This window comes from Melopsittacus undulatus, chromosome 5 (genome assembly GCF_012275295.1).
Source record: "Melopsittacus undulatus isolate bMelUnd1 chromosome 5, bMelUnd1.mat.Z, whole genome shotgun sequence".
Lineage (NCBI taxonomy): Eukaryota > Metazoa > Chordata > Aves > Psittaciformes > Psittaculidae > Melopsittacus > Melopsittacus undulatus.
This window is the reverse complement of record NC_047531.1, coordinates 36,400,938-36,424,527: the sequence shown is the minus strand read 5'-3', so window position 1 is coordinate 36,424,527 and position 23,590 is coordinate 36,400,938. Positions and strand designations below refer to the sequence as shown.

The following is a 23,590-nucleotide window of genomic DNA, read 5'->3' as shown; positions in this document are numbered from 1 at the left end:
CATTTCTATCATACAACTCTTTCTGTGGGTGAAAAACCCAGTGATCTACTGCAAGACATTTGCCTACCCACTATCCCTCCTACTGCTTGTTTCTGTAAATCACAGTGGGACAATAAAGATAAAATATGGTGTCCCTGTTACTATCAGGCTGCAATGACTTTAATTCAGGTTGTATGATGCTGGCCAGTAAAAGTCAGTTGTTTTTGTGTTTCTTAAAAGAACTCTAGTTGACAATGCTCCACTAAAACCTGACTGAACACTGGCACGTGAACTGAGTGCTTAGTGACAGGATCCTTGCTATCCCTCTACCTCTGTAAGGAAGCACAGCACGTTCCATCTCCATCAGTGAGCACTTTCTTACAGTGAACACTTCTAGCTTCAGCAGCAGCACCACCACCAACAAAGAACAGAGACCAAACCAATTGCTAACACAGCAACTCTGCATACATTCTGCTCATGCAGATTGAAAATAAAGTACTGTAAGAAGGAATAATTATTTTTGTTTCAACTCCACCTCTTCTTTCTGCTCACTTTTTATTAAAACTGACTACTAAGACTTTTTTTCCCCTGAATACAGAATCTGGACAAAGAACCCTTTCACTGACTCAAGAACTGAAGTTGTCTATAAAGCAACTGTTTTCTACATTTCTAGAAACACTGAGAGGAGTTTTGGCAGGAAGAGCCTACTCCCAAAACCAAATATTGGGGGAGGAACAGGGAAAACTCCTGAACAAGTTCTGCTTTCTTTTTAAGCCACATGTTGGCAATATTTTCCCCTCACACAGAAAATGAAGATGCTAAAATTCCTGGTAGCTACAGATACTCCCCGTAAATTATCCTGAAAAAGCTGAACACCTTTTTTAAACAGCATTCTTTTAAATCTTTTTAGTCTAACAACAGTCAAAATTCCCTACTCAAAAGTTCTGTAGAACTTTGTATACAACAATCAAGCTCCAGGAAAACAGAGTAACTTAACTAATATAGTAGGGAAATCAGTTAATCATCACTAGTAAGTGCAAGCATGTGTGTGCCCACTCAAGTAGGTGTCGCCACTTACACGAAGCACTTGTTTAGCACAGCACACATTCACTAGTTCAAGTGTTTCATGAGATGAGACCGTCTCACTTTCTACATGGAATTTTTGCAGTGTCTTTCACGTGAAGTAAGAGAAAGACTCTGCTTCATGTTCATATACCTCAACTGTTACACTACGGTCACAACTCAGGCAATATGTCAAACCAAAGTACTAACACAGATCCAAACACTTAAAAGGCACAGATGCAGAGAATGAAACAATGCTTTGGGTTTGCTTTCCATGTAAGCTAAATCATTCATTTTCATCACCAATTTATACAACCAAAATGAAAAGGTTTCTTTAAAACACCTAAACCATGATGAGAAATGTATCTGGAATGCATTAGGTATTGATTTGTATACTATGCATTTGCTGACCTAGGAAAATTCAAATATGTACTAGAGAAAAGAGCCAAGACAAATATATAGCTTGGCTGCATGAAGCAAAGGGCTTATTTGTTTTATCAACATGATTTCCATTTGAGCTTCTCTGAGAGATTCACTCAGTGCATTCTGGAATTGTCCCCTAAAATTTTTCAGAAATAACTATTTTCTTTGCAAGTTGAACAAATTCAGCCAAGTGGGAAATGGAATTTAGCAAACACCATAGATCTTGACTTGAAGCTGAAAGTGTTTTCAGAAAAATCTGTAGAATTTTAAAGATTCTGGAATATTCCTTTTTTTCCTCCTACTCCTTTCAGCATTCAGTGGCAGTCCACCAACTGCATCCAGTCATCTTCCACATCTGTATTTCAAATCCATGTAAGACATAGCTCTGTCCTACTGGTGTAACTGCCAAACATAATTAGTAATGGTGTAATTTAGCCACAGAACTTTTCTACATGATTTCTATTAGCAACCAAGATTCCAGGAAACTATATATGGTATTTTCTATGTATCAAAACTGTTTGTATCCCCTTCTGAGAACAGGATGAAGAAATAAAAAATCCTGTGACTTCCAGTCGCAGTGTGACTTTCAAAAGAGGTTTTGTTTATTAAACAATACCTTAAGTAAAACCTTACCTGCTGCTTGTTGCCTTTTCGTGTTAACATGACAAATGGCATTGTGTCTCCAGACTCGGATTCTCCTTCCCCACCTACAAGTGGAGGACCCTTCTTGAGCTGACTTTTCAGATGGAGAGGAATAGCAACATCCAGCTGATGTACTTTAACAGATTCACCACTCCGTTGCTATTATAAAAATCAAAAGAAGTAAATTCAATGAATGATCAGATGCTAAACATGTCAGTCAGTCTGGTAACATTCTTATTTTCATGACTGAAAAAAGGTTTAACCTTCCAGGAAAACGACGTAATATATAAATACATGCATTAGGCTTTATTATATTTTCCTTTGGTTTCCTTGCTTGTGAAGAAGAAAACTACAGGGACAGAATACTTTTAAAAGAAATTTTGGGTAACAACCTTTTAAGGAAGGAAATCTAAAGACTTGATTAGACACAGTTGTGAATGGACATTCTATATTCAAGAGGGTTTTTCGTAGCATCTTATTAATGAATTCCTCAGCCAGGGCTTGCTTTACTCAAATATTTACCAAATGTGACTAAAACAAAACAAAAAGGACTTGAAGGTTATATGCATTTAAATGCAGATACATTATAAACATGTTAAAATCTAGGCTTGGATAGTCTAGGGTAAGGTCCAAAGCACTGTGTAGTATCTCATGCAGTTATTCATCCAGTAAAATATGTCAGCATGTCATATATTCAGCGGGCAAATACAATAAACAGCTATTTTACTAAAAGCTACTTATCCAAATATGTCAATTGCAGAGAAGAGACCACAATTAAGAGAAAAATCCATGTTCTCTAATATGGTAAGATAAGCATTAATCACTTATTTACTTAAATACAGTTAACTGGACAGCAGATTATATTAACTTTAGAAATAAGTATTTATACCTGAAGATTTTCCAGCATCATTTTATCCAATGCCTGAATGAAGTCTTCATCTTCTGCACAAGGGACATGCTTTAGTCCTCCTCCTTTAATCATTACCTCCTATTGCAATGGGAAAAAAGCTTCTATTACACTAATTTCAGAAATATAAATATTCAGACTAGAAGTGGAAAAATATCCGTATTGTTTCCCCGCCATACAGAACCAAAATCTTGAAACAAAAATTGTTAAAGAAGGAGTTTACAGCCTGGATTATTTCCTTGAAGAAGTATTTTCTGATGTTTATGGCATCAATTATTACAAAGGCTGGTCACTCATAGTATTCTGACATACAAGTGTGGGTGTATAGAATTGTATGTACACATCCTAGATACGGCAACAATGCAAGGAAAGCCTCTATCCCTACCACAACTAATTTAACTGTTTTTTCCAGTAAGTTCCATAAAGTTAGATGGTCTTTTCAAGACAAAATATTGTCCTTCTGTATTTGGAAAACACAACATGACAGCAAAAATATTTAAACATGTTGTTCTATACTTTCATTACTTTTCAACTGCAATTCAGGCTCAACCAGATGGGTTCTTTTGCTACAGATGTTACAAACTGCCAATTCCAAATTCACATTTTAGGAATTCTGAACTTCTTGGTTTACCTCCTTCTCAGTTTTGAGATCTAGTGGAGTGTAAATAGTTTACCTTCCTGTACCATATCAGTGTGCTACCACCATTTATGCAATCGTTTTCCAGTCTAGCTACCTGTGAAAGTGCACAGTTGTGTGAAAACATGTTGTGGGAAAAGTTGAAAACATAAATATTTTCAAAAGGTAATAACAGTAATTTGCAAAAAAAAAAACAAACCAAAAATAAGCTCTAAAATGTATTTGAAAGAACAACAGGGAGTGTTCTAGCCGTGTTTTCCCACTCATAACAGCAGCACTGGCAAAAAACAGTCAGTAAAGAAAACCAGAAGATGGAAAACTCAATACAATTAGCTAAAGCTATAACACATACTGTATTTTCCTCATCAGTTTCATTTTCCTTATTGGAGTCTGTAAGATAATCTGTGTTTTCTTCCTCCTCTTCTTCACCTTCTTCTTCCTCATTGTCTGAGCCCTCCTGAAATATTAGATGAACAACTTATGACTATTTTAAACCAAAAAGACCACCGGCATCCCATTCCTCATACACATTCTCTGCACCGTTCTCCCCATCCAAACTTGTTCAGTTCAGTCTTTGTAAACTTGTTTATGTTTTGTAGTTACTGTTTCTGTCTGAATTCACTGGGCTTTATCCGGCATTTTCACAAACATACAGCAGAAAACTGGGAGTAGTGGCTGATGCACCAGATGGTTGTGCTGCCACTCAGGGGGAACTTAATAAGTTGGAAGAATGTATTAACAAGAACTCCTGAGGTTCAACAATGGGAAATGCAAAGTTCTGCACCTGAGGACTAATAACCTCATTCACTAGTACAGGCTGGAGGCTGCCCATCCGGAAAGCAGCTCACTTTCACGAGAACCTGGGTCCTAGTGGACAATAAACTGACCAAGAACTAGCAATGCACCCTTGAAGCAAAGGCAGCTGACTGCATCCTGGGATGCACTAAGAATATATGCTGTTGACACATTAAAGGAAGTGATCCTGCCTGCTCAGCACTGGCCAAGACACATTTGGAGTCCTGCACTCAACTCTGGGATCCCCAGTACAAGACAGATATGAACATAGTGGTGCGAGCCCAGCCACAAGCCATGAAGATGATTAAGGGATTGGAGCACCTATCACAGGAGGAGAGGCTGAGAGATGGCCTTGTTTAGCGTGAGGAACAGAGGGCTCAGGATGGGGGAGATCTTCTCAATGTGTGTAACACCTGAAGTGAGGGTGCAAAGGGATTTGATCTCTTCCTCATGATAGACACAGAGGCAATGGACACAAATTGAAAAATTTAATTTAAATGTGATAAAAAAGGCTCCTCTTTACTATGATGGTGTTTTACCACTGCAACAGATTGCCTGGAAAGGAGCCTCCATCCTTAGAGATATCCAGACCTTGACTGGACTCAGGCAACCTGCAGTGGATGACCCTGTTTTGAGCAAGGGAGGCTGGATAAGGTGATCTCCAGAGTTTCCTTTCCCACACCCCAGCATTTATGTTTCTAATGATATTATTAATTTGTGGGCAAAGGCAAAAAGCCAGCATAATTCAGGAAAATGAATGCTGAGAACAGACCAAACAAAACCAACAACACAAGCAGAAGGAGAAAAAGTGTTTCCTATTTCCTTGATGAACTGATTTTCTCATAACACAGCCATTATCACATCAACTTTGCTTTGTCATAGTGACAAAGTAGAATTTCTATGTACAGGTCTTTCCTTTATTGGCTCAATTTCTGATAGAAAATATTATTGGCACAGTAAACAAGGAAGGTTGTTATGCTCCATAAATCTTTTGTTTATTCATATTAAACAATCATACTCTGAATACCCACTGTTTTTCCTGCATGACTGCTTTGACATCTAGTCAATATATTTGCTCCTACAACAGATGAAGAAAATTATCTGAGTGCTTCCATGCCAGAAAATAAAGGCATCTTTTTATTGAGAGGGTTAAATGCATCTATGCAAACGCACAGAGCATGGGGAACAAACAAAATGAGTTAAGAGACATGTACCATCTTATTGGTATGATGGAGACATGTTGGGATGGCTCCTATGCCTGGAGCGGGGGAATGGAAGGACACAGGCTCTTCAGGAAACACAAGGAAGGGGTGTTTCCACCAGTGTCAATGACGAGCTGGAAAGGATGGAGTTCTGCCTGGAGATGGATAAGGAGCAACCAAGAGTTTATGGGTCAGGATTAAAGGGAGGGCATGGAAAGGGGCCATAATAGTGGGGCCACCCCACCAGGAAGACCAAGTAGATGGGGCCATCTACAGACACAGAGGAGCAGCCTCACATCCAAAAGATGCCACAAAGATGCTCAGAGGGTTGGAGCACTTCTATGAAGACAGGCTGACAGAGCTGGGCTTGCTCAGCCTGGAGAAGAGAAGGCTCTGGAGAGACCTTAGAGCAGCTTCTAGTGCCCAAAGGGGGCCTGCAAATATTTTGGAGAGGGGCTTTTTATAACGGTGTGTAGGGGCAGGACAAGGGGGAATGGCTTTAAGCTGAAAGAGAAGAGATTTAGATCAGACATGAGGAAGTTCTTCCCTGTGAGGGTGCTGAGGCGCTGCCACAGGGTGCCCAGAGAAACTGTGGCTGCCCCATCCCTGGCAGTGCTCAAGGCCAGGTTAGACGGGGCTTGCAGCAACCTACTCTAGTGAAAGGTGTCCCCTGCTGTGGCAGGGGGTGGTGGAGCTAGATGACCTTTAAGGCCCTTTCCAACCCAAATCAACCTATCATCCTGAGTATCACGTTCCTTGAGCAAAGTTGTCAAGTTTAAGCTTCTGACATAAGCTCTCTAGAATAAGACTCAGATACTCTATTCAGTTTTCCGTATATATGAAACTAGGATCTAAATATCCTCAGAGTACTGATTGGCCTGTGTACACCCACATTTCACCTGTTAACTCAGTGACATACAAGATATTCGGGAAGTGGTGTTATCAATATTTTGATTACTTATTTTTACGCAAGGCAAGGTAAATTATTAAGTTTACCTCTTCTTCTGGCTCATTTACTTCACTTTCATTTCCAGATTGTTCCTCTGTCTCTGCTCCACCTTCTTCCTCCTCTTCATCCTCTTCCAGATTCTCTCCTTCTGTAATGGAGTCTTTGGAATCTTTGTCATTCACAATTCCTGAAATTTGAAAAAGAGAAAGAATTAGAATATTAGAACTCACATAACTGCTCAAGTTATATGTGGAAGATCACCTCAAAAGCCCATTTTCACTGAACACTAAAGCTTCCAATGGGTCATAATATTCAACTCCCAAATATAGTATTTTCTATATAGTTACCTTACCCGTAAAGAGTAATAGTTTCCCTGCCAGAAGAGGAGGAAAGTATTATATAAAATATTTAAAATCTCCCACAGAATAGCAATCAAGAAGCTGTTCTGTGTGAACTGCTTCAAGAAGAGCCTCAAACTAAACAGGCAACCCTACTGACACATGCACTGAAATAGGAGCACTAAACTACAGACACTCTACAAAATCAGCAGAACCCAAATGATATCAATCCCCTGCAGTCTTAGTTCCAGTACTTCACACTGCTACTAAGTAACAGTTTTGAAACCACTTTACAAACTCAGTAGCTATTGAGGATTTCAGTTCTGTATTAACATACACTTCCTCCTCCATATTCCAGAGGTTTCAAAGCATTCTTCTTACGTTTCCTATTTTTAAACATTGTGCACTTCAAAATATGTGCTGCTCCACAATCCTGCAAGATTCTTTTGAATCATTATATTCTCACCAGTACAAAATCACCAGAGCAGCACAGGAACCAAGAGTCAGTCCCCACTGCAAGATATGCAGGCAACAAACTACTGTTCCGCCTAGAATTAGACTTCTGACTGAAAAAGAGCAAAGCACATCATGGTCTTTAGCACAGTAACTTCTCAGTGTTACTGTCCATGGGTGAAGGAACTGCAGGGACAAATTAAGAACTGTGGACTTACTAGAGATTTTGCTGAAGTATTAAACACTCATTTCCTTCAGATATGCTTATACCTATCATAACCTTGAAAGATCAGAAAGGTAGACGAAGATCTTCCTGAGACCACCTTCAAACAGTCCCAATAGGAGGACTAGGATCTGTTAAACTGATGTTTAACAGCAAGCCAGTAACATCAGTATCAAGAAGAGCAACACACTTGGGGGCGGATGGACATGACGTAACCCCCTACAGTAAAAGCTTTACTGTCAATGGGCTTTGCTTGTGCCAAAACGCACACAGTAAGATGTTCTCAAACACTTTCTCACATTTAGTGACCATGTGTCTCCCCCTTTACCACCACTACAGCAGTTGGATTTGGTGTAGTTAAGTTCTTATGATTTGTAGGAAGTACTGAGTATCTTTCAGAAGAATATTACTTCATGTAACTGGTTGTTATTTCTTCGTTATCAGTTTGAAAGCACAGAAGCTAGTAATTTACATCAGACCAAAAAGAAACTTTAATCTGCATTTCAGTTACTACATAGGTAGTTTTAAGGCATGTCACTAAATGACAAGCATATTAATAAAATAAATTCCTTCTAAAACAGAAGTTGCTACATATTACCTGGCAGTGACATGTCCTCATCATCCCACTAGATTAAAAGATTATTCTTACAAGTTGAACTTGTGTAACTAGCTTAAGTGCTATTAAGGCCTTAATTTACACGAAGTGTAAAATTTACACATAAAAACTTTTCATGAACAAGCTTGTCTTCAAATAAAAATGGAAGGTTTGAAAACAACTAAATTTTTTGAGAAATTAGCATAATAGTATCTAGTAATTGGCTAGAACTGAAATGTACAAGAAAGTTTAAAGGTTAAGATGATAGCACTTTTGGATACATGCTAACCAGTATCTTGTCAATTGAGCTTTGTTGCAAGACCTTTTTTTCTTCTGAAATTAACTGATTTGTAACACCACGAGATCTATACTTTATAAACATCTATCTATCTATCTGTAATCTTAGCAGGAACTACAAGCCAGCACTCAACCTAGCTGACACATATTTTGAGAAGAAAAACCCCACATTAATAATCCAACCAAAGCTCTAATTCATTAAAAGTAAATTATCCTCTGGGCTCTACTGAAAGGTAAAGCCCATTCAAAATTATTCCAAAGGAAGTGTAAGGCTCAAAGTACCTGACAGTGTTTTAAAAGCAAAACACATTCCACCTTTTACTGTAGTCTTAATGCTTGCTTTGACAGAGCACCTTTAATCAACAAGAACTGGGGAAGGAACAGAGTTGCAAGCAACTAATCTACCAAAATGACCAAGCTGCTTTCATCAGTGCTTACCAACCAACAGGCTGCAGTAATCAGGTGTGCAGATACTTCTTGCTTTTCATACTACAGCATGCTTCCTAAATTCTTCTGATGAAATTAATTTTCTTCCTCATCATTTGCACCTTACTAATCCACATACGTATATACACATATATTTCTCTTCAAATACTACCATATTACATGTGTACTATATATATGCATTATATACTACTATATTAACAGTATTCATATTGACTTCTTTTTGAACACTCAATCACTTTAGAGTTATGGTTCTATATGATATCTATGGTGATCAGAAAAATGCAAAGAAGTTGGAAAACTATGTTATGAGAATACAAAGATTATATGAGAACAACAGCCACCATAATACAAAAGAACTTTAATACAGGAATTGTCAAAAAGGCCTCATTTCCTTTGCACATTTTCTTACCTAATTTTATTAAGAATTCTCGTTCCAAATCCTGCACCTGTCTGACAGCTTCTTCCAGAGAATTGCAGAGTTTTATCTTTGGTCTCAGCAGTTCCAGTGTATCACTGATCATATAGTCTATGTCTATAGGAAATGGATGGTCTTTTGTCCAAACATCCAGACTTTTTTTCCACCAGACATACCGCTAGAATACAAAATATTTAAATAAATTACATACACACTAGCATTTATAAACTATTTAACTCAGGAAATTTGCAATGCCTGCTCATGTTTGTACAACAGGAAATGCAAAAGACTTTACATCACTATTTTCCTATTTCATACAACTGTTACATATTTTGATATCACTAAACACTGTTTGATTCACTGGGTATCATAAACGAAGAATAGGCTCCTTTTATCATAGCAACTTAAAAGTATGAAGACTAAGCAAAAGAAAATACCACTGAAAAGTGCCTTATAAGTGTAGACCCACTTCATCAGCCAGCTTTCAATTCAATTTTCAAGAAAATTAACTCTCCCCAAGTTACTTGCTTTTGCACAAATGGCGCAGAACTTAATGTCATGTTCATACAGTTCAGGAGTCTCAGCTGCATTCCTGCAAAGCTGCTTTCTAAGGAGTCAGTGCCAAGCTACTTTGTTGCATGGAGCTCCTCCATCCCAACTAGAAGACTTGTTACTTACTTTTGCTGGAACTCAGAAGATTTCAGCCCATTCTTTCCATTGCTGAGACCCCATGAAGGGGGGAACCTAAACCCTTCAGTGAATTAACTGCTACCCCAGTGCTCTGCAAGTTTGTTGGAACAGCAACATCTACATATAACTGAACCTAGACATTACTTTAAAAGAAAACTATCAGACAGACAGGATTCTGAAAATTACAGTGCTAGAGAATAACGTGAGAAATACATAACATTACTTCATTAAGAAATCTACAGAACTATGTAAAATTTAGTTTAGAATACCTGAAAATATACAAGGAAGCAATCAAGTTTTCGTTTGCTGGATCCTCTGTCAAAATACTGCCCACAGGTATCAAGAATAGTACACACTAATCTGATTCTGAAAAGGTGCTCTGGAGGGTCCAGTGGACTAGGACTACCATCAGGGTTCACACCAAATGATGTGAAAGAATAGAGAGTTCGAAATATTACAGCTGATTCCACCATTCGATAGTTATAAAGCTCTCCCAAGAACTTTGCACTGCTGATCCGCCGCTGGTTAAATTTAGGCTGGTTCACCTTTATCAAAAAAAGTAACAAACAATTCACTTTATCACACAGACACAAGGAAATCTTTGTAAAAGGTTTGTTGTTTGGTAAAGAAAAAAGCAGTATAAAAAATTTGATAGAATTCATTATAATAGAAGTTGGTTATTTATGGCTACACACTTCACACTAGAAGTAAATATGAAAGGAGGGCAACTTGTAGCTATTATAAAGTTTAAATACATTTAGCATAAGCTCTTGAACCTGTGATGATTCTTCATTGTCCAGAGAATTCTTATAATAGTGATCAAAATATGGACTAGTCTCTAAAGTTAAATGAAGTTGTGTGAATCTGACCACACTGAAGAATAAATTGTGTGCCCTTACTATGACAAGGGAAGGCAAAACAATCTGTTGGAGTTTTCGGGGGTGGGGTTTTTAATTTAAAATAACCTACATAAACAACTGAGGTAGAAAAATCAGATAAAAATCCAAAATCCAAGGATTCCCTTCTTTAAACAAGGTTGTTTTACTCTTTTCCTGTCAACATAAGTACAGCTTATTGAGAACGTTAGTTGGTTACCTCCATTCCTAGTCGAATATCTTCTAGCACTCCATCCACCACATGGATTCCAACATCTTCCTGATAAAGGACCAACCCTGCTAAGAGGTTGGCTACACAATGAATACTATTATATTTCACATTCCAGATGTTGATCATGCAGCATATAACATAGTCTTTTACTTCTGTGTCCTGCCAAGGCAACTTGCGCATCTGTCTCAGGACCTAAACCAAGTTTTAAAACAAGCTTAACAATGCAGCAAGCAAAATATGAACACTCACTGTCATTCCCAGTCTCTCACTGTTTGGATGAAATCCCTTTAAGCACCTACAAACAACTTCTTTCTCTTTGTCAAGCATCCTCCAGATCTGCAGTAGCTACAGAAAATTTAATATATGAAACCCAACTGCTGTTCTCTAGCTACTAATCAAACTTTTCAGATCTCTTCCATAATTGCCTTGCTCTCACAGGATTTAACTACAGTCTTGTCTCTTACTATAAGCACAATATACTTAGCACAAGACTCTCATTTCATTCTCTTCATTCAGCACTAAACACTCTGGCAAATGCAGATCCATGACTGGAGCTTCTATGCATTACAATAAAAGAAACGAAACTATCTTGACTATCAGGGATACAAAAATGATCCCTCTTCTTGTAATTAAAACTGATAACCTTCCCCAAACCCTTCAGCAGTTAGTACTACATCATTTCCAGTAAAAACTGTATTAAAGATTTCAAAAGGATTTACCTTCTCTGTGGTGACCTTGGAGAGATCCTTGTAAAGAAGCTTACGAATATATTCTTGCAAAGGAGGACGTTTTTTCTTCACAGTTTTTTCAGCTGGAGGAGGGTTACAGTAGTAATAGGCATTTTCTACCATTGTAACATAGCGTGCATCAAGATGCATTGCTTGTTTCTTTCTCATCATTTGCTCCTGGAAATAAATATAAATGATCATTTTAAAATGAAGATGTCACACTACATTTTCAAGCCAAAGGTTTTTTACGGTTACATCTGGGATAAAGGAAACACAAAAGGCTGGAGAAAAGAAAGCTAAAAACTTCAGTAGAAAGAAGAAAAGGACAAAGCATATAGTTCTGTGTTGCTATTTCCAAGGCAATTTTTCTTTACAAACCCTGCTTTTATAATGCTTCACTTGTGGTGAAAAAGCTTCCAGAAAATTATTTAAAGTTTAACTTGAGATCTAAATGTTACTGTTTAGATAAAGTGTTAATAAGATTATGGGCAACTCTGTTCAAACCAGGATTTTATTTAACTGAAATAGCTGAAATCCTTATGTCTTGACACAAGCACAGTGAATCATCACAAGAGTGGCAATTTACTCTTTACATCAGCATGCAACTCCAGAGAGTTCATGGTTTCGTTTCAACATGAATTTTCGGTGTTTAAGGCAATGGCATTTCCCTTATTACATATTCCATTGTTGCTGTTTACCCAAGCAGAACAGACTGCAGGAAAACCTGCACTTCAGGAAAAACATCAGACAAGTAAAAGGTTACTACATTAACATAATTACTGTGCTTCATTGTCAGGATTGTCCTAGCTTCCCTCACAGAATACAATCTTTCCTCCATACTTCCTTTTGGATACATACTTTCTTATTTTGTGGGGTTTAAAATTATCTTGTATCTAAAAATTCTGTACAACTAAAGTAGCAGTTCTAAGCTGCTGATTCTTACAGCAGAAGATGAGGATGAGCTTAACTCCATTATAAAAGAATTTTTAATCTGCATTTGTGTGTATTTGTATGATTCTGGAAGTTGCATTAAAATTTTATGTACACCATATGATCCCATATGTTCTAAATCACTCCAAGGTGGTCAAACAGGAAAAGAAACTGCACAGGTTTAGACTTTATTTAATAGAGGTTGGCTACACAGTAAACTACAGCATCAAACAGATGAACAAAACTAACACGGAGCTACTGTTTTATCACTGCACATCAATGTTGGGATATACATTCATGCAGTGCTGTAAACTCATGTAAAAGAGCCTAAACCTTCTTTGATCACTGGTAAAGAAGCACACTTTTTCATGCTGGTGGAATAATCTGGAGTTTCTTTTACAAGGCAGTGGTTCAGTTCAACTGAAACATAAATGCACTCAAACAGCTCCTGAACCTCAAGTTTCTGCTGTTAATTCAATAAGGAAGAGTAGTTTTGTGTAGCACAGTAACCCAACAAATAACATCATTTTCCTCCTAGATGGCATGAATCTACTGCCAGAAAGGTCTCAATCTGACATCAATCCTAAGGCATTTTATCTTAACCTTTTCCATGACACAAATGGCCTCCCCCTTGATTCCTTAACTGAGACTGCTCCCTTCCAAATGGCAAATTTCTGTCAAGAAGTAGTGAGTTTACCTAGAGGTGCTTAACAGATGCACAGCACTTAACAATTGTGAGTACGTAAATTGTTTGATGTGGGGGGGAATAAACCCCAGCACTTACAGTAGACAGTACCAAAAGCTTCCTGTCATATATGCTAATATTGCCTTCAAATTTTAGGCCTGTTCTAGGTGCATCAGGAGAAAAATACATCTTTGCTACCTTAGTGACATCTATCACGTTTTACCATAAGCTAAGAAAATTAAGTGGAGCAAAGTAAAGCATAACACAGAATATGGCAAAAGGGCTTGCAAATAAAATTTATTCTGTCCTGAAACTACATAATTTGTATATTTGCCTGTTAAAAGAAGCTGCATGTTATGCTGTAAATAATGGGTTATAATTACATTTCTTCCCAGAAGAGACAACATGCGCTACCCCAAGACTCAAAATCAATGTCATTTATAATTTTCTGAGCAATCCCAAGTACATATCCTAACTTTAGGTAGATGGTATTGGTATTAGTCTTAACCTCCACTAAAAATCATCAACATTTCAAACAACTGTGTGTATTTCAACCCTTTTTCATTTAAGGCATTGAATTGGAGAAGCAGGAAAGAGAAACCATAGCAATATACTCGCTAGAATAACAACAACTTTGACACATTTCAGAAGGAGAAAATAGGCAAGATTTGCAGTCTAAAGCACTTCAACCTTTAACAACTTTGGGTCTTTATTTTACTAGGCTGAAATGAAGATTCACAAAGGTAAAGCATTACATTTGAAGATTAAGTTTCTGATGTTTCCTTTGATAAAAACAGATCACAAACAATACTGAAATGTCCAAGTTAAAGGGTTTGTTGGTTTGGTTTGTTTTTTCTTGGTAACAAAATCTCCCTTTTTGCAAAGCAGCACCAAAGAAAAACCAAAATAATGTCAGTCATGCTGAAATGCTTTTCTGAATTGGGCTTTCTGACATTTCAGTTGTCAGGCTGCAATAAGCTACTGGAACTGTTCAGCTCCTTCTCCCCTTTACTACCCTGCTACTTGTCCCAGCAGTTAAAAAAAAAAAATCACTATTTTAAGTTTCTTGGAAGCACACTACTGTTACAGTGAATTAACGCAGTCTCATTCTAACCACAATGACTCTGCCACAGCCTTTGTCTGTACAAACAATGTTCTCCCACAGTTTCAACTCCATCTATAAAAGGAGTCACCCTGAGAAACAAGCCACCATGGAGCTGAAGTCCTGTATGTTTATAAATACAAATAAGCTTGCCCTAAAAAGACAATTTCACACAACGTGTAAGTTAAAGGATTAAAAGTGCATCAGAAGGGTCTTAAAAGAAGATGTGCAGGTTTGGTATTAACAAGATCACAATAGCATGACACAAGAATTTGATATTTTAACATTCATTAGGGACTGTAGTGATAGGACAAGGGGTAACAGGTTAAAACTTGAACAGGGGAAGTTTAGATTGGATATAAGGAAGAAATTCTTTACTGTTAGGGTGGTGAGGCACTGGAATTGGTTGCCCAAGGAAGCTGTGAATGCTCCATCCCTAGCAGTGTTCAAGGCCAGGTTGGACAGAGCCTTGGGTGACATGGTTTAGTGTGAGGTGTCCCTGCCCATGGCAGGGGGGTCGGAACTGGATGATCTTAAGGTCCTTTCCAACCCTAACTATCCTATGATTCTATGATTTCATTACAGAAATGTAGATCAAGATAATGCTGTTCTTCCTTCCAAAGCACCAATTCACATAATCAACAGACCAATCCTAGAGTCAAGTGAGTTTTACAGTAACATTTTAAATTACATGAAGGACACCCAAGTGCCAAAAGCTTGTGAGGAAGAATAATTAACAAACAGCATTGCTCTGATGAAAGAATTGTTAAATCATTGCAAAACATGCCAGCAGTTCTACAAAACCAGAATGTGCTCATTAAATGTTTCTTTCCTGCTAAGTTTGAAGCACTCTTACAGCACTGCTTTACTACTTAATTTTCCCTTAGTTACTTTTAAAATAAATTCTTAGCTTTCTTCCACACCAGAAAAAGCAGTATTGTCTCTAATAGGAGACAAAGACCTTGCTTGGCATCTTATTACATACTATATCATCAGCATGTATTAAGACAAATACTTATTTGGCAGATCAACAGACCTTAATCCTACCCCGAAGAATCATTAGTAAGATCAGCTTTACATTTACTTAGATTTGTACAAGATCCTAATTAGCTTGCTTTGGGGACAATCTCATCTACAATTCACACTAACTGGTACTGTAAGTCTATGATCCAATTGGTATAAGACAATTTAAGTCAAAATTAATTGCTATAGTTTTTGTAGGGCAGCATTAGAAGATGTAGCTATTAACACATCTGTAGAATATAAATCTCTGTAGCCAATTTTATAAAAAATTGGCTAATTTTTAAATCTGTGTAGCCAATTTTATATCTTAATCAATAGATATTCCACACTTATGTGCCATCTCTTTTCTCCTGGTTCCTCAATGCATAAGAAAAATAATACTTATACAGAACTGTGTGAAGTTTTATGAGTTACTGTGTAAGAGAAACTGTGGTTTCTCTTGCACTTCACAGTTAAATCATGTTTACTGCTCATCCAGCAGGTTTCAGAAATATAGCAATCGGTGGTTTTGTAGTGCATAGAACCAAAAGCAGTCAGTTACAAAAGGCAGCTTTGATAAAGGTACTTCATTTTTCCTGACTTCTAAGAAGTTTTAACAACTACCAAAAACATGGCAGCAATAGGTGAAGTTTCTTTTAAAGATATTGGAACAGTGTTTTCAGGGGAAAAATACTTGGTTATGGAAAGGAACATATTTAACAATAAAACCCATCAGCTGGCAAACCTTTAGAAAATTGAGACATTCAAACCTTTCAAGACACAAAGCACACTGCAACAAAAAGCATGAGCCAAGAACCTGCAGTTATTTGCCCACCTCTTGTGACTAAACCACCACAACAAATGTTATGACATTCAAAGAGATTCAGAAAGAAACAGCATTTTGAGAGGAAGAAATTGTACAACGTAACAAATGCACAACTGCTTCTCCATTAACTAGAGCATGTGAAGAAAGACTATAGATTCAAGAGAAAGACCTGTCAAGAGTAAGCCTGTGCTCTGGTAAGAAAGCAGATAAATACAGCAGAGACAGTGGGTTTTCACAGCTTAAGAGCTCTGTTTTTAGGAAGAGATTCTAAACATTTAAATTGCTCCCTTCCAGAAGCGCAAACGCACAGACTACTTTCTTTACCAGAGATGCACACCCCTATTGTTCCTGCAGTACACAAATTTGAAGGGAACATTAAAACATCTAGTCAGGCTCCAAATACAATAACATGGTCTATTAGTTGGTCTGTATCTGCTTACGCTGCTATTAATCTAATGCCATTTCCCATTGCTAGTATTCATCCTTGAAGGATTTCTTCAACCATACTGGACTCAGTCTCTTGCCTTGGACACAAGAGTTGTAGGATAGTCTCAAGCCAGTAAACATGTTATTCAGGGCTCATACACTAAAAAAGACCCAAAGATAACCCCTGTTATTTTTGAATCTAGACTTACAGATACCACTTCTACTCTTAATTACCAAGCTCTACTTCTAAAAGCTATTTCTACAGTGCCTTCATAAATTTCTCCTTCAAATTTGGAACCCCAGATCATTACACAGCCACAGAAACGACTTCTTGCACAACTGTCTTCACCTTGAGTTGAAATATCTCCAGCTCCATTCACTACCATTTTTCCCCTCAAAAAGCATTTCAGGCATGTGCAGGTACAGCTATTAAATTCTTTCAACCTCAGCCTCTGGTTTTGCTCTATCTCCAAATTATTTGTAGTTCAAAAGCAAAGTCTTTTGCTTCAGAAACTCAATTCTTTATATTTTTTTTTAAGTCATGAACAGATTTATAGGTCAGCTGGAGCTCTCCAGAATACTTTCAAATAGCTATTCTCACAAGAGCTGCAATCTCAGAGCTGAGACAACACTGGACAGGCTGTAAATAACAAGATGATACAAGTCCACAGGATTACAAAAAGCCTGATAGCATCAAAGCAGCCTAGGACTTGAACATAGGTAACACCAGTCCATCATTCCACAATGAGGTGAGATTTCTGGGTAACAGATTCATTGTCTTCCCATACTTGTCTCTGTTTTTATTAAAGTATCAAGAACTTTATCCTCCCTGAGCATCCAAAACAAAATCTAATGTAAGTTTTCACTTACTGTGCTTGAATGTTGTAACTGACAATTGAGATGTTTATCACAATCATCATTATGGTAAGACCACATCACAAAGACAGAAAATCAAAGTAATCATTTGTTTAATTAGGTGCATGACACTCCACCCCATAAGATAACAGGTTTTCTCTTACCAGAAGAACACTGGTTCTTAAGTGAGATTCTGGTGATCTGAAGAGGAATCTTCCACAGGTTTCCAGCAGAGTACAAGCCATTTCAATATGGTGATGAGAAAAATCTGACAGAAGCATCTGGTATATATTTATATAAAAATACAGTATGTTAAACATCTTTTTCAACTGCAGAAAACAGAAAGTTACATCTACCAGACAGTATACTACTGTGGTGTTCCATGTTCTTTAAAAAGATGCAAACTGATTTCACTGGTCAGATGTTAACAAAATTAAACATATTTCTCATTAGAAAGAGTATTATAAGAACAGTCTAGAACCCAAACTAAGGCTCCAGAAACCTGAAAAACAGGATGCTTCCCAAGCCTAGCATGAAGAGACTACGATATTGAAACAAACTCCTATAATCTTCCCTATACCCTTTCCAACTCTGTCACATCTGCTTTAAAATTCCTGTTGCTAGCCTAGAAAACCACCAAATAATACTGCACAAGGACACAATAACCTCAATGCACATCTAAATTTAATTGCATTAAGTTAAGCAGCAGCTGAAAATTAACAAAGCTTTGCTTTTTTCAATATTTTATAGATGGGAGCAAAAAAGAAAGATAATCAGATAATCTTTTTAAGAATTCAGCATTGATACCTGAGTCAACAAACACAAAATATTCCCACAGGAAGTGATCTTAACCCCTGTGAGTCTTCAACCACCTTTATAAAACACGCTTTTATCTTTTAAAATCCATTTTTAATCTGGGACTTGACCTCAAAGACAAGTTTGGATGTTTATCAGCATGCAAACTGAGATTATATGCCTGAAGACTAATACTTTCCAAAGGTTTGTTCTTCAATGAACAAAAGCACCCGCTAAAATGGCATATAAGCCTCTCCTTGCATCACTGAAAAGCTTTCCACTCCTAATGCTTTCCTCTTACTGTTCTCTGTAGAAACATTAATTGTGATCAACGTAATGAAATCTTTGGAATGCATAGCAGATGAGTAAGTAGCAATGTTTTTACAATCACAACACTAACCTTTAAGCAGTGGAGAGTATCATTTTTGGAGAACATCTTAAACTTGGTAAGCTCACCAATGAATCTCACAGTTTTATTCTTTGTTTCAATGTTGATCTGGTCCTTTTTTCTTACCTAAAAAAAGGATGCATTTGAATGTAGGCTCTTAAAAATACCCACCTCTTAGGATTTACTTCAACACAAATGTGTGTATAGCTTAGTAATTAGGCAATGTTTGGTATTTGTTCAGTTCCTTATGTTCTACCTTTAGCTAACACCAGGTTTCCTAAAAGTCTCTCTACAACCTTGTTTCTTCAAAAGCTTTCCAATTTCTTTCCCCATCCCTCCACCCCCCCCACAAAACCACCCACCACACTTTAACCTGGCCAAGCCCCTTTACCACAATGAAGTAGGAGTTATGTATTCTAGATTCTATATTTTTAGAATCATTACGCAGTACCTAAATGAATGGGACCACCTAGTCCTTAAGGAAATATTAAACACTGACAGCTTTTCAAGTCCAGTTTAATAATGTGCAACTACCCCTTACCCCTTTTTTTTCTTTTAAAATTACTGATATCCAGTATAACCTGCAAAATGCACACCTGTATTTATCCCCAAAAGAAATAGCTTTTCCTGAGTACAAACAGTTAATTAACAGATAGTTAGACTTAAATAAGTCTGTAACTAAGAGCAATTCATACACATTCTAAATGTCAATATTAGAAAAAAAATCATCACAGTGATGATTTCTTCACTGGTTTTCACATTTCATGCAATATTTTTATGCCATATAAAACTTGGAAACCATTGAAGGAATCATCAACTGTGCACCATAACCAATTTCATTAATAAACTTAGAACAAAATGAAAGAAACAACACTGAAAACATATTTGTGAGGAAAATTTTGGTTGATGAAAAGAGTAAAAAATAACTGACTTAAGCACTACATTACAATAGTAAGACTAGATTACAGCAGTAACCTTGTCGTGGGGAAAGTGTTGTTAGAATAGGTCAATTCTCATTTTAAATGCGAATTATTAATTTACAGAAAACTCTTAACACAGTTGGAGCACAGTTTAATTTTTACAATTTGGTTTAGCTGTTATACAGCCCATTTTAATATATATATAGAGAGAAATACGTATCGTAAATTGTAAACCAATTTTGTTTTAAAATATACAAGTGCAGTATTTGAGAACAAATCCACTTGGATGACAGAAATACATTCACTGAATTTCAAAATTAGCACCTACATAATATCAAGCATTATTTATTCCCCAAAGGGTGACTATTATCAGATTGGTTAATCTGAATGCAAACCACTGAATCAGCAAAACATACATGAAATCTGAAGTCCCCTTTCAGCATGGAACAAAGATCCTCTGCTACATCAGACATACAAGGATGCAATGTGGCAACCAGTCTTGCATAAAACGGTAGCAAATCCAACCTGCAACAGAGATGATAGAACAGACAAGCAATTCATAGACAAAAATGTATTTAGGTCTGTAAGTATGGTTACAATTTTACTTGTGAAAGGAATGAGTGTGCATATACCAAGAGAACTACTATTACACACAATTTTATGGGCTCACACTTCCAACTGCAATACCATTTAAAACCAGCAATACAAGAAGGTATGTTACCCCATCCTACTGGAATCCTTCACAGCTCATTTCCCTTTCAAAACGACTGCCTCGGGTGAAATGCCAAACACCATCTCAGCTACAGAATTTGACCTTTAAGAAACTACCAGATACAAAGAGAATCCTGATGCCTCTCAATAAGCAAAATGAAAAGTTCTTACAGACGACTACATTTGCCTCTTCTTTTATTTCTCTTCTCTGAGTATCAACAGACATAACCAGGAAGGTAAGAACATCTTTATTTTTAAGGCAATGAACTTCTAAGTGAATGCCGTAGTTATTACATAAACCAAAGCTCAACAGATGTGCTGCAGCAACCCTCTGCCCCAAACCTCACGTGGTACTTCCACAAAATGTAATATCTCAAAGTTTTCTATAAAACTTCCCTTATTTTCTTCCCTCCTTGCTCGATCACATGCCTTCATACTCGTTTCATAGTATCACATTTCCCTTAGGGAATTTTGGAAGGCAATTTGTGTTCTCCTTAAGTTATACTTTGTTTCTTTCCATTGAAGACTATCTTATCCTAAAAACTGGATAAATGCCCTTAAAACTGGTTTGTGGCATCATGTAACAGGACATAGTATATAACATAACTGCTTTGCATAAATGTGCAGGTATCACTTTTAAATGCAGAGAAACCAACTGCCCCCTGAGGCCTCATAATAGCATTTAAAAAATTGAAGAAGGCATTTTTGGTTTACTTTCAGAACATAAGTAAATGCAGTCAACAGATGAACCATAAAACAAGTTTTAAGTGGAGAAACATCTTAAATCTGCATGTTACAAGTGATAAATTGCCTGTAAGGGAAAATGGATCTGGAATTTACACTTTATGAAGGGTTCAAGTTTTCCTTTACAGATAGGGAAAAGAAATGGAAAATAAAAAAGGAAAAGAAGAAATCTAAAAGCGCAGATTTTAGATGTAGATACGTCTTGCTCTGGCACAAAGTAAAACCAGAAAATCATCACGTCAAAACTAAAGCATACACAACTGCCTCCCTTCTCCTTTCTACAGCTATGCCACTAGAACAGATTTCCGAGATCTGTAATATCCATTCACAGGAAGAGGGCTAATTATGTAGTTGATTTGTGGATCAGAAGAATCAGAATATACTACCTGAAAGAGGCAGAGGTAAACAGCCTCCTTGTAATCCCTAGAACTCCTGGTGAAACATTACAGGTATGTCAGTTACCTATTTAACCTTTTTCATTCTCTCTTGTTAATGAATAACTGAAGCAGTATTTACATTTTTCAAGCCTGTTGGAACACACAGTCAAGGGTGACTAGCCATAGCAAATTACTGTGATGTTATTAAGCATTTAGCCATTAACTCTTGGAGAAGGGAAAGTCTTATTACTTCACATGCAAAAATAAAAGCTGAACTAGAAGGGGACTTCTGCATGGCACTTCTTTTAAGACAAGTAGCAGAAAGCTTTATGCTGAACAAGTACCTGCCTTCTGAGAGCTAATAATTTCATCTCTGTAAACTGAACATACCCAGGGGGAAATTAAAGTCTTAGAGCACATTGCTGTTATTCCCTGACAGAACACAAAAGGTTTCTTCATGGGGATGAATGCTAAGATTGGGTGCTTTGAAACAGGTGAAATATAATAAGGAAAAGCCTTGGGTCAATTACTGTGAAACTGGCAATCGGAGATGGAATCCATTCCCTTTCACGGGGAGACAAAAATTCCTGTTCAGAAGTGGAGAGACTGCAGTATCAGTGGCACCATCTACTGGTACCTGCATTAAGGCCGATCCATTTTTCTATTTTCTCCAAAAGCATTTCTTTTTCTTGAGAAGTTGAGCAGAAGTTAACTAGGATGACCACAAACCCCATAGTGTTGCTTCTTTTCCTGCTCTTCTATGTTACGAAGCAAGACCCAGCACCAGTAAACTATCACAGTAAAAGAGCGTTACTTCTGACCATTGTCATTTTGGCCATAAGCCTTGGATTGTAACCTAGTCAGTTCTGGACCTCTGGATCACATGGACAGCACTTCAGTGAAATACTTAAGAGCACGTATTTTAAAACCCAAACCCCAAAACTTTACCCAATTAAAGTCCTAGCTGCAAACTCTCTAGAAAAGGCGCATCCAAAATTTTATACCTAGGAGTGAAGGGGGCATCTTGGACATTTATTAAATAGGATTCTACCAGAAAGACAGCTTAAAGTATGAGGTAATGGAGCTAGAACTCCTGCCTCACAAGCAAATCCAAATCCAGAAAAATGCAGTGTATTCAGTGGGCTTGAACAGGTACCAACTGCCACCAACACTGTTCAGTGAGAAGAGATGGATATCATAGAAGTGGCATGTTACCAGATAAGCACTTCTTTCTTTTATTTCTTAGCTGTGGAATGAGCTCCTTGACCTCAAGTACATCTCTCAATTTTATCATTGAATGAGACAGGCCACTGAAACACTGATAAGTCAAGTTCACATGAACAGAAAGGACCTTGCTATTGAGGATTCTCAGGATAGAGAGTTGAAAGGGTGTTCACAACTTCCAAATTAAAATGCTGAGAACTATTTAAACACTTAAGCAGCAGCCAACTTCTGAATTAAGAACAACCAAGGATAATGCTAAAACCTTCCGTATGATGAACAACAGATATCTTACTTAGTAAATGTGCAACTTAACATATCACCATAAATGGGGATGGCAAAAAAAATGAGAAGCCGCAACAGCTCCTATCTGCTGTTTAGCAGTTCTCTAGAATTGTTTAGAAGTTAAGGCCTAAAAAGAGATTTTAAACTGCAAAATTGCAGTATGCAGCTAGACAGATCCATGTGTATCTGTACAGGAAGATAATGCAGTTTGACAGCAAAGAAGTACACATAAATGCTTTAAAGCTGTGAGCAGTATGTGTTAAATTACTGTGCTGTCACTTTAGTGCAAACTATATAGTCCTGAATTAAAAGGTTAATATTTAGTATTAAACCAATCCTCTAATACAAACCTGAAAGCCACTTGTATACTAGCTCTGAAAAGAAATCTTTTTAAAAGGCTTTCTGTTCTGTTGAGTTAGAGGTTCAAATCACAG

At 37.2% G+C, this 23,590-nt stretch overlaps 1 protein-coding gene across 1 annotated transcript in view; it reads right to left on the bottom strand.

Moving 5' to 3' along the window:
• UPF2 (UPF2 regulator of nonsense mediated mRNA decay) overlaps window positions 1–23,590 on the bottom strand; it is a 63,120-nt gene that overhangs the window by 11,650 nt on the left and 27,880 nt on the right. The window contains exons 9-19 of the mRNA XM_005143327.4: window positions 20,235–20,343; window positions 18,911–19,024; window positions 17,880–17,996; window positions 11,881–12,066; window positions 11,150–11,353; window positions 10,324–10,599; window positions 9,359–9,542; window positions 6,644–6,783; window positions 4,003–4,107; window positions 2,996–3,094; window positions 2,098–2,265 (exon numbers count right to left, since the gene is read on the bottom strand). Coding sequence (XP_005143384.1) covers window positions 2,098–2,265; window positions 2,996–3,094; window positions 4,003–4,107; window positions 6,644–6,783; window positions 9,359–9,542; window positions 10,324–10,599; window positions 11,150–11,353; window positions 11,881–12,066; window positions 17,880–17,996; window positions 18,911–19,024; window positions 20,235–20,343 — 1,702 coding nt within the window. The remainder of the gene's footprint in view (window positions 1–2,097; window positions 2,266–2,995; window positions 3,095–4,002; window positions 4,108–6,643; window positions 6,784–9,358; window positions 9,543–10,323; window positions 10,600–11,149; window positions 11,354–11,880; window positions 12,067–17,879; window positions 17,997–18,910; window positions 19,025–20,234; window positions 20,344–23,590) is intronic.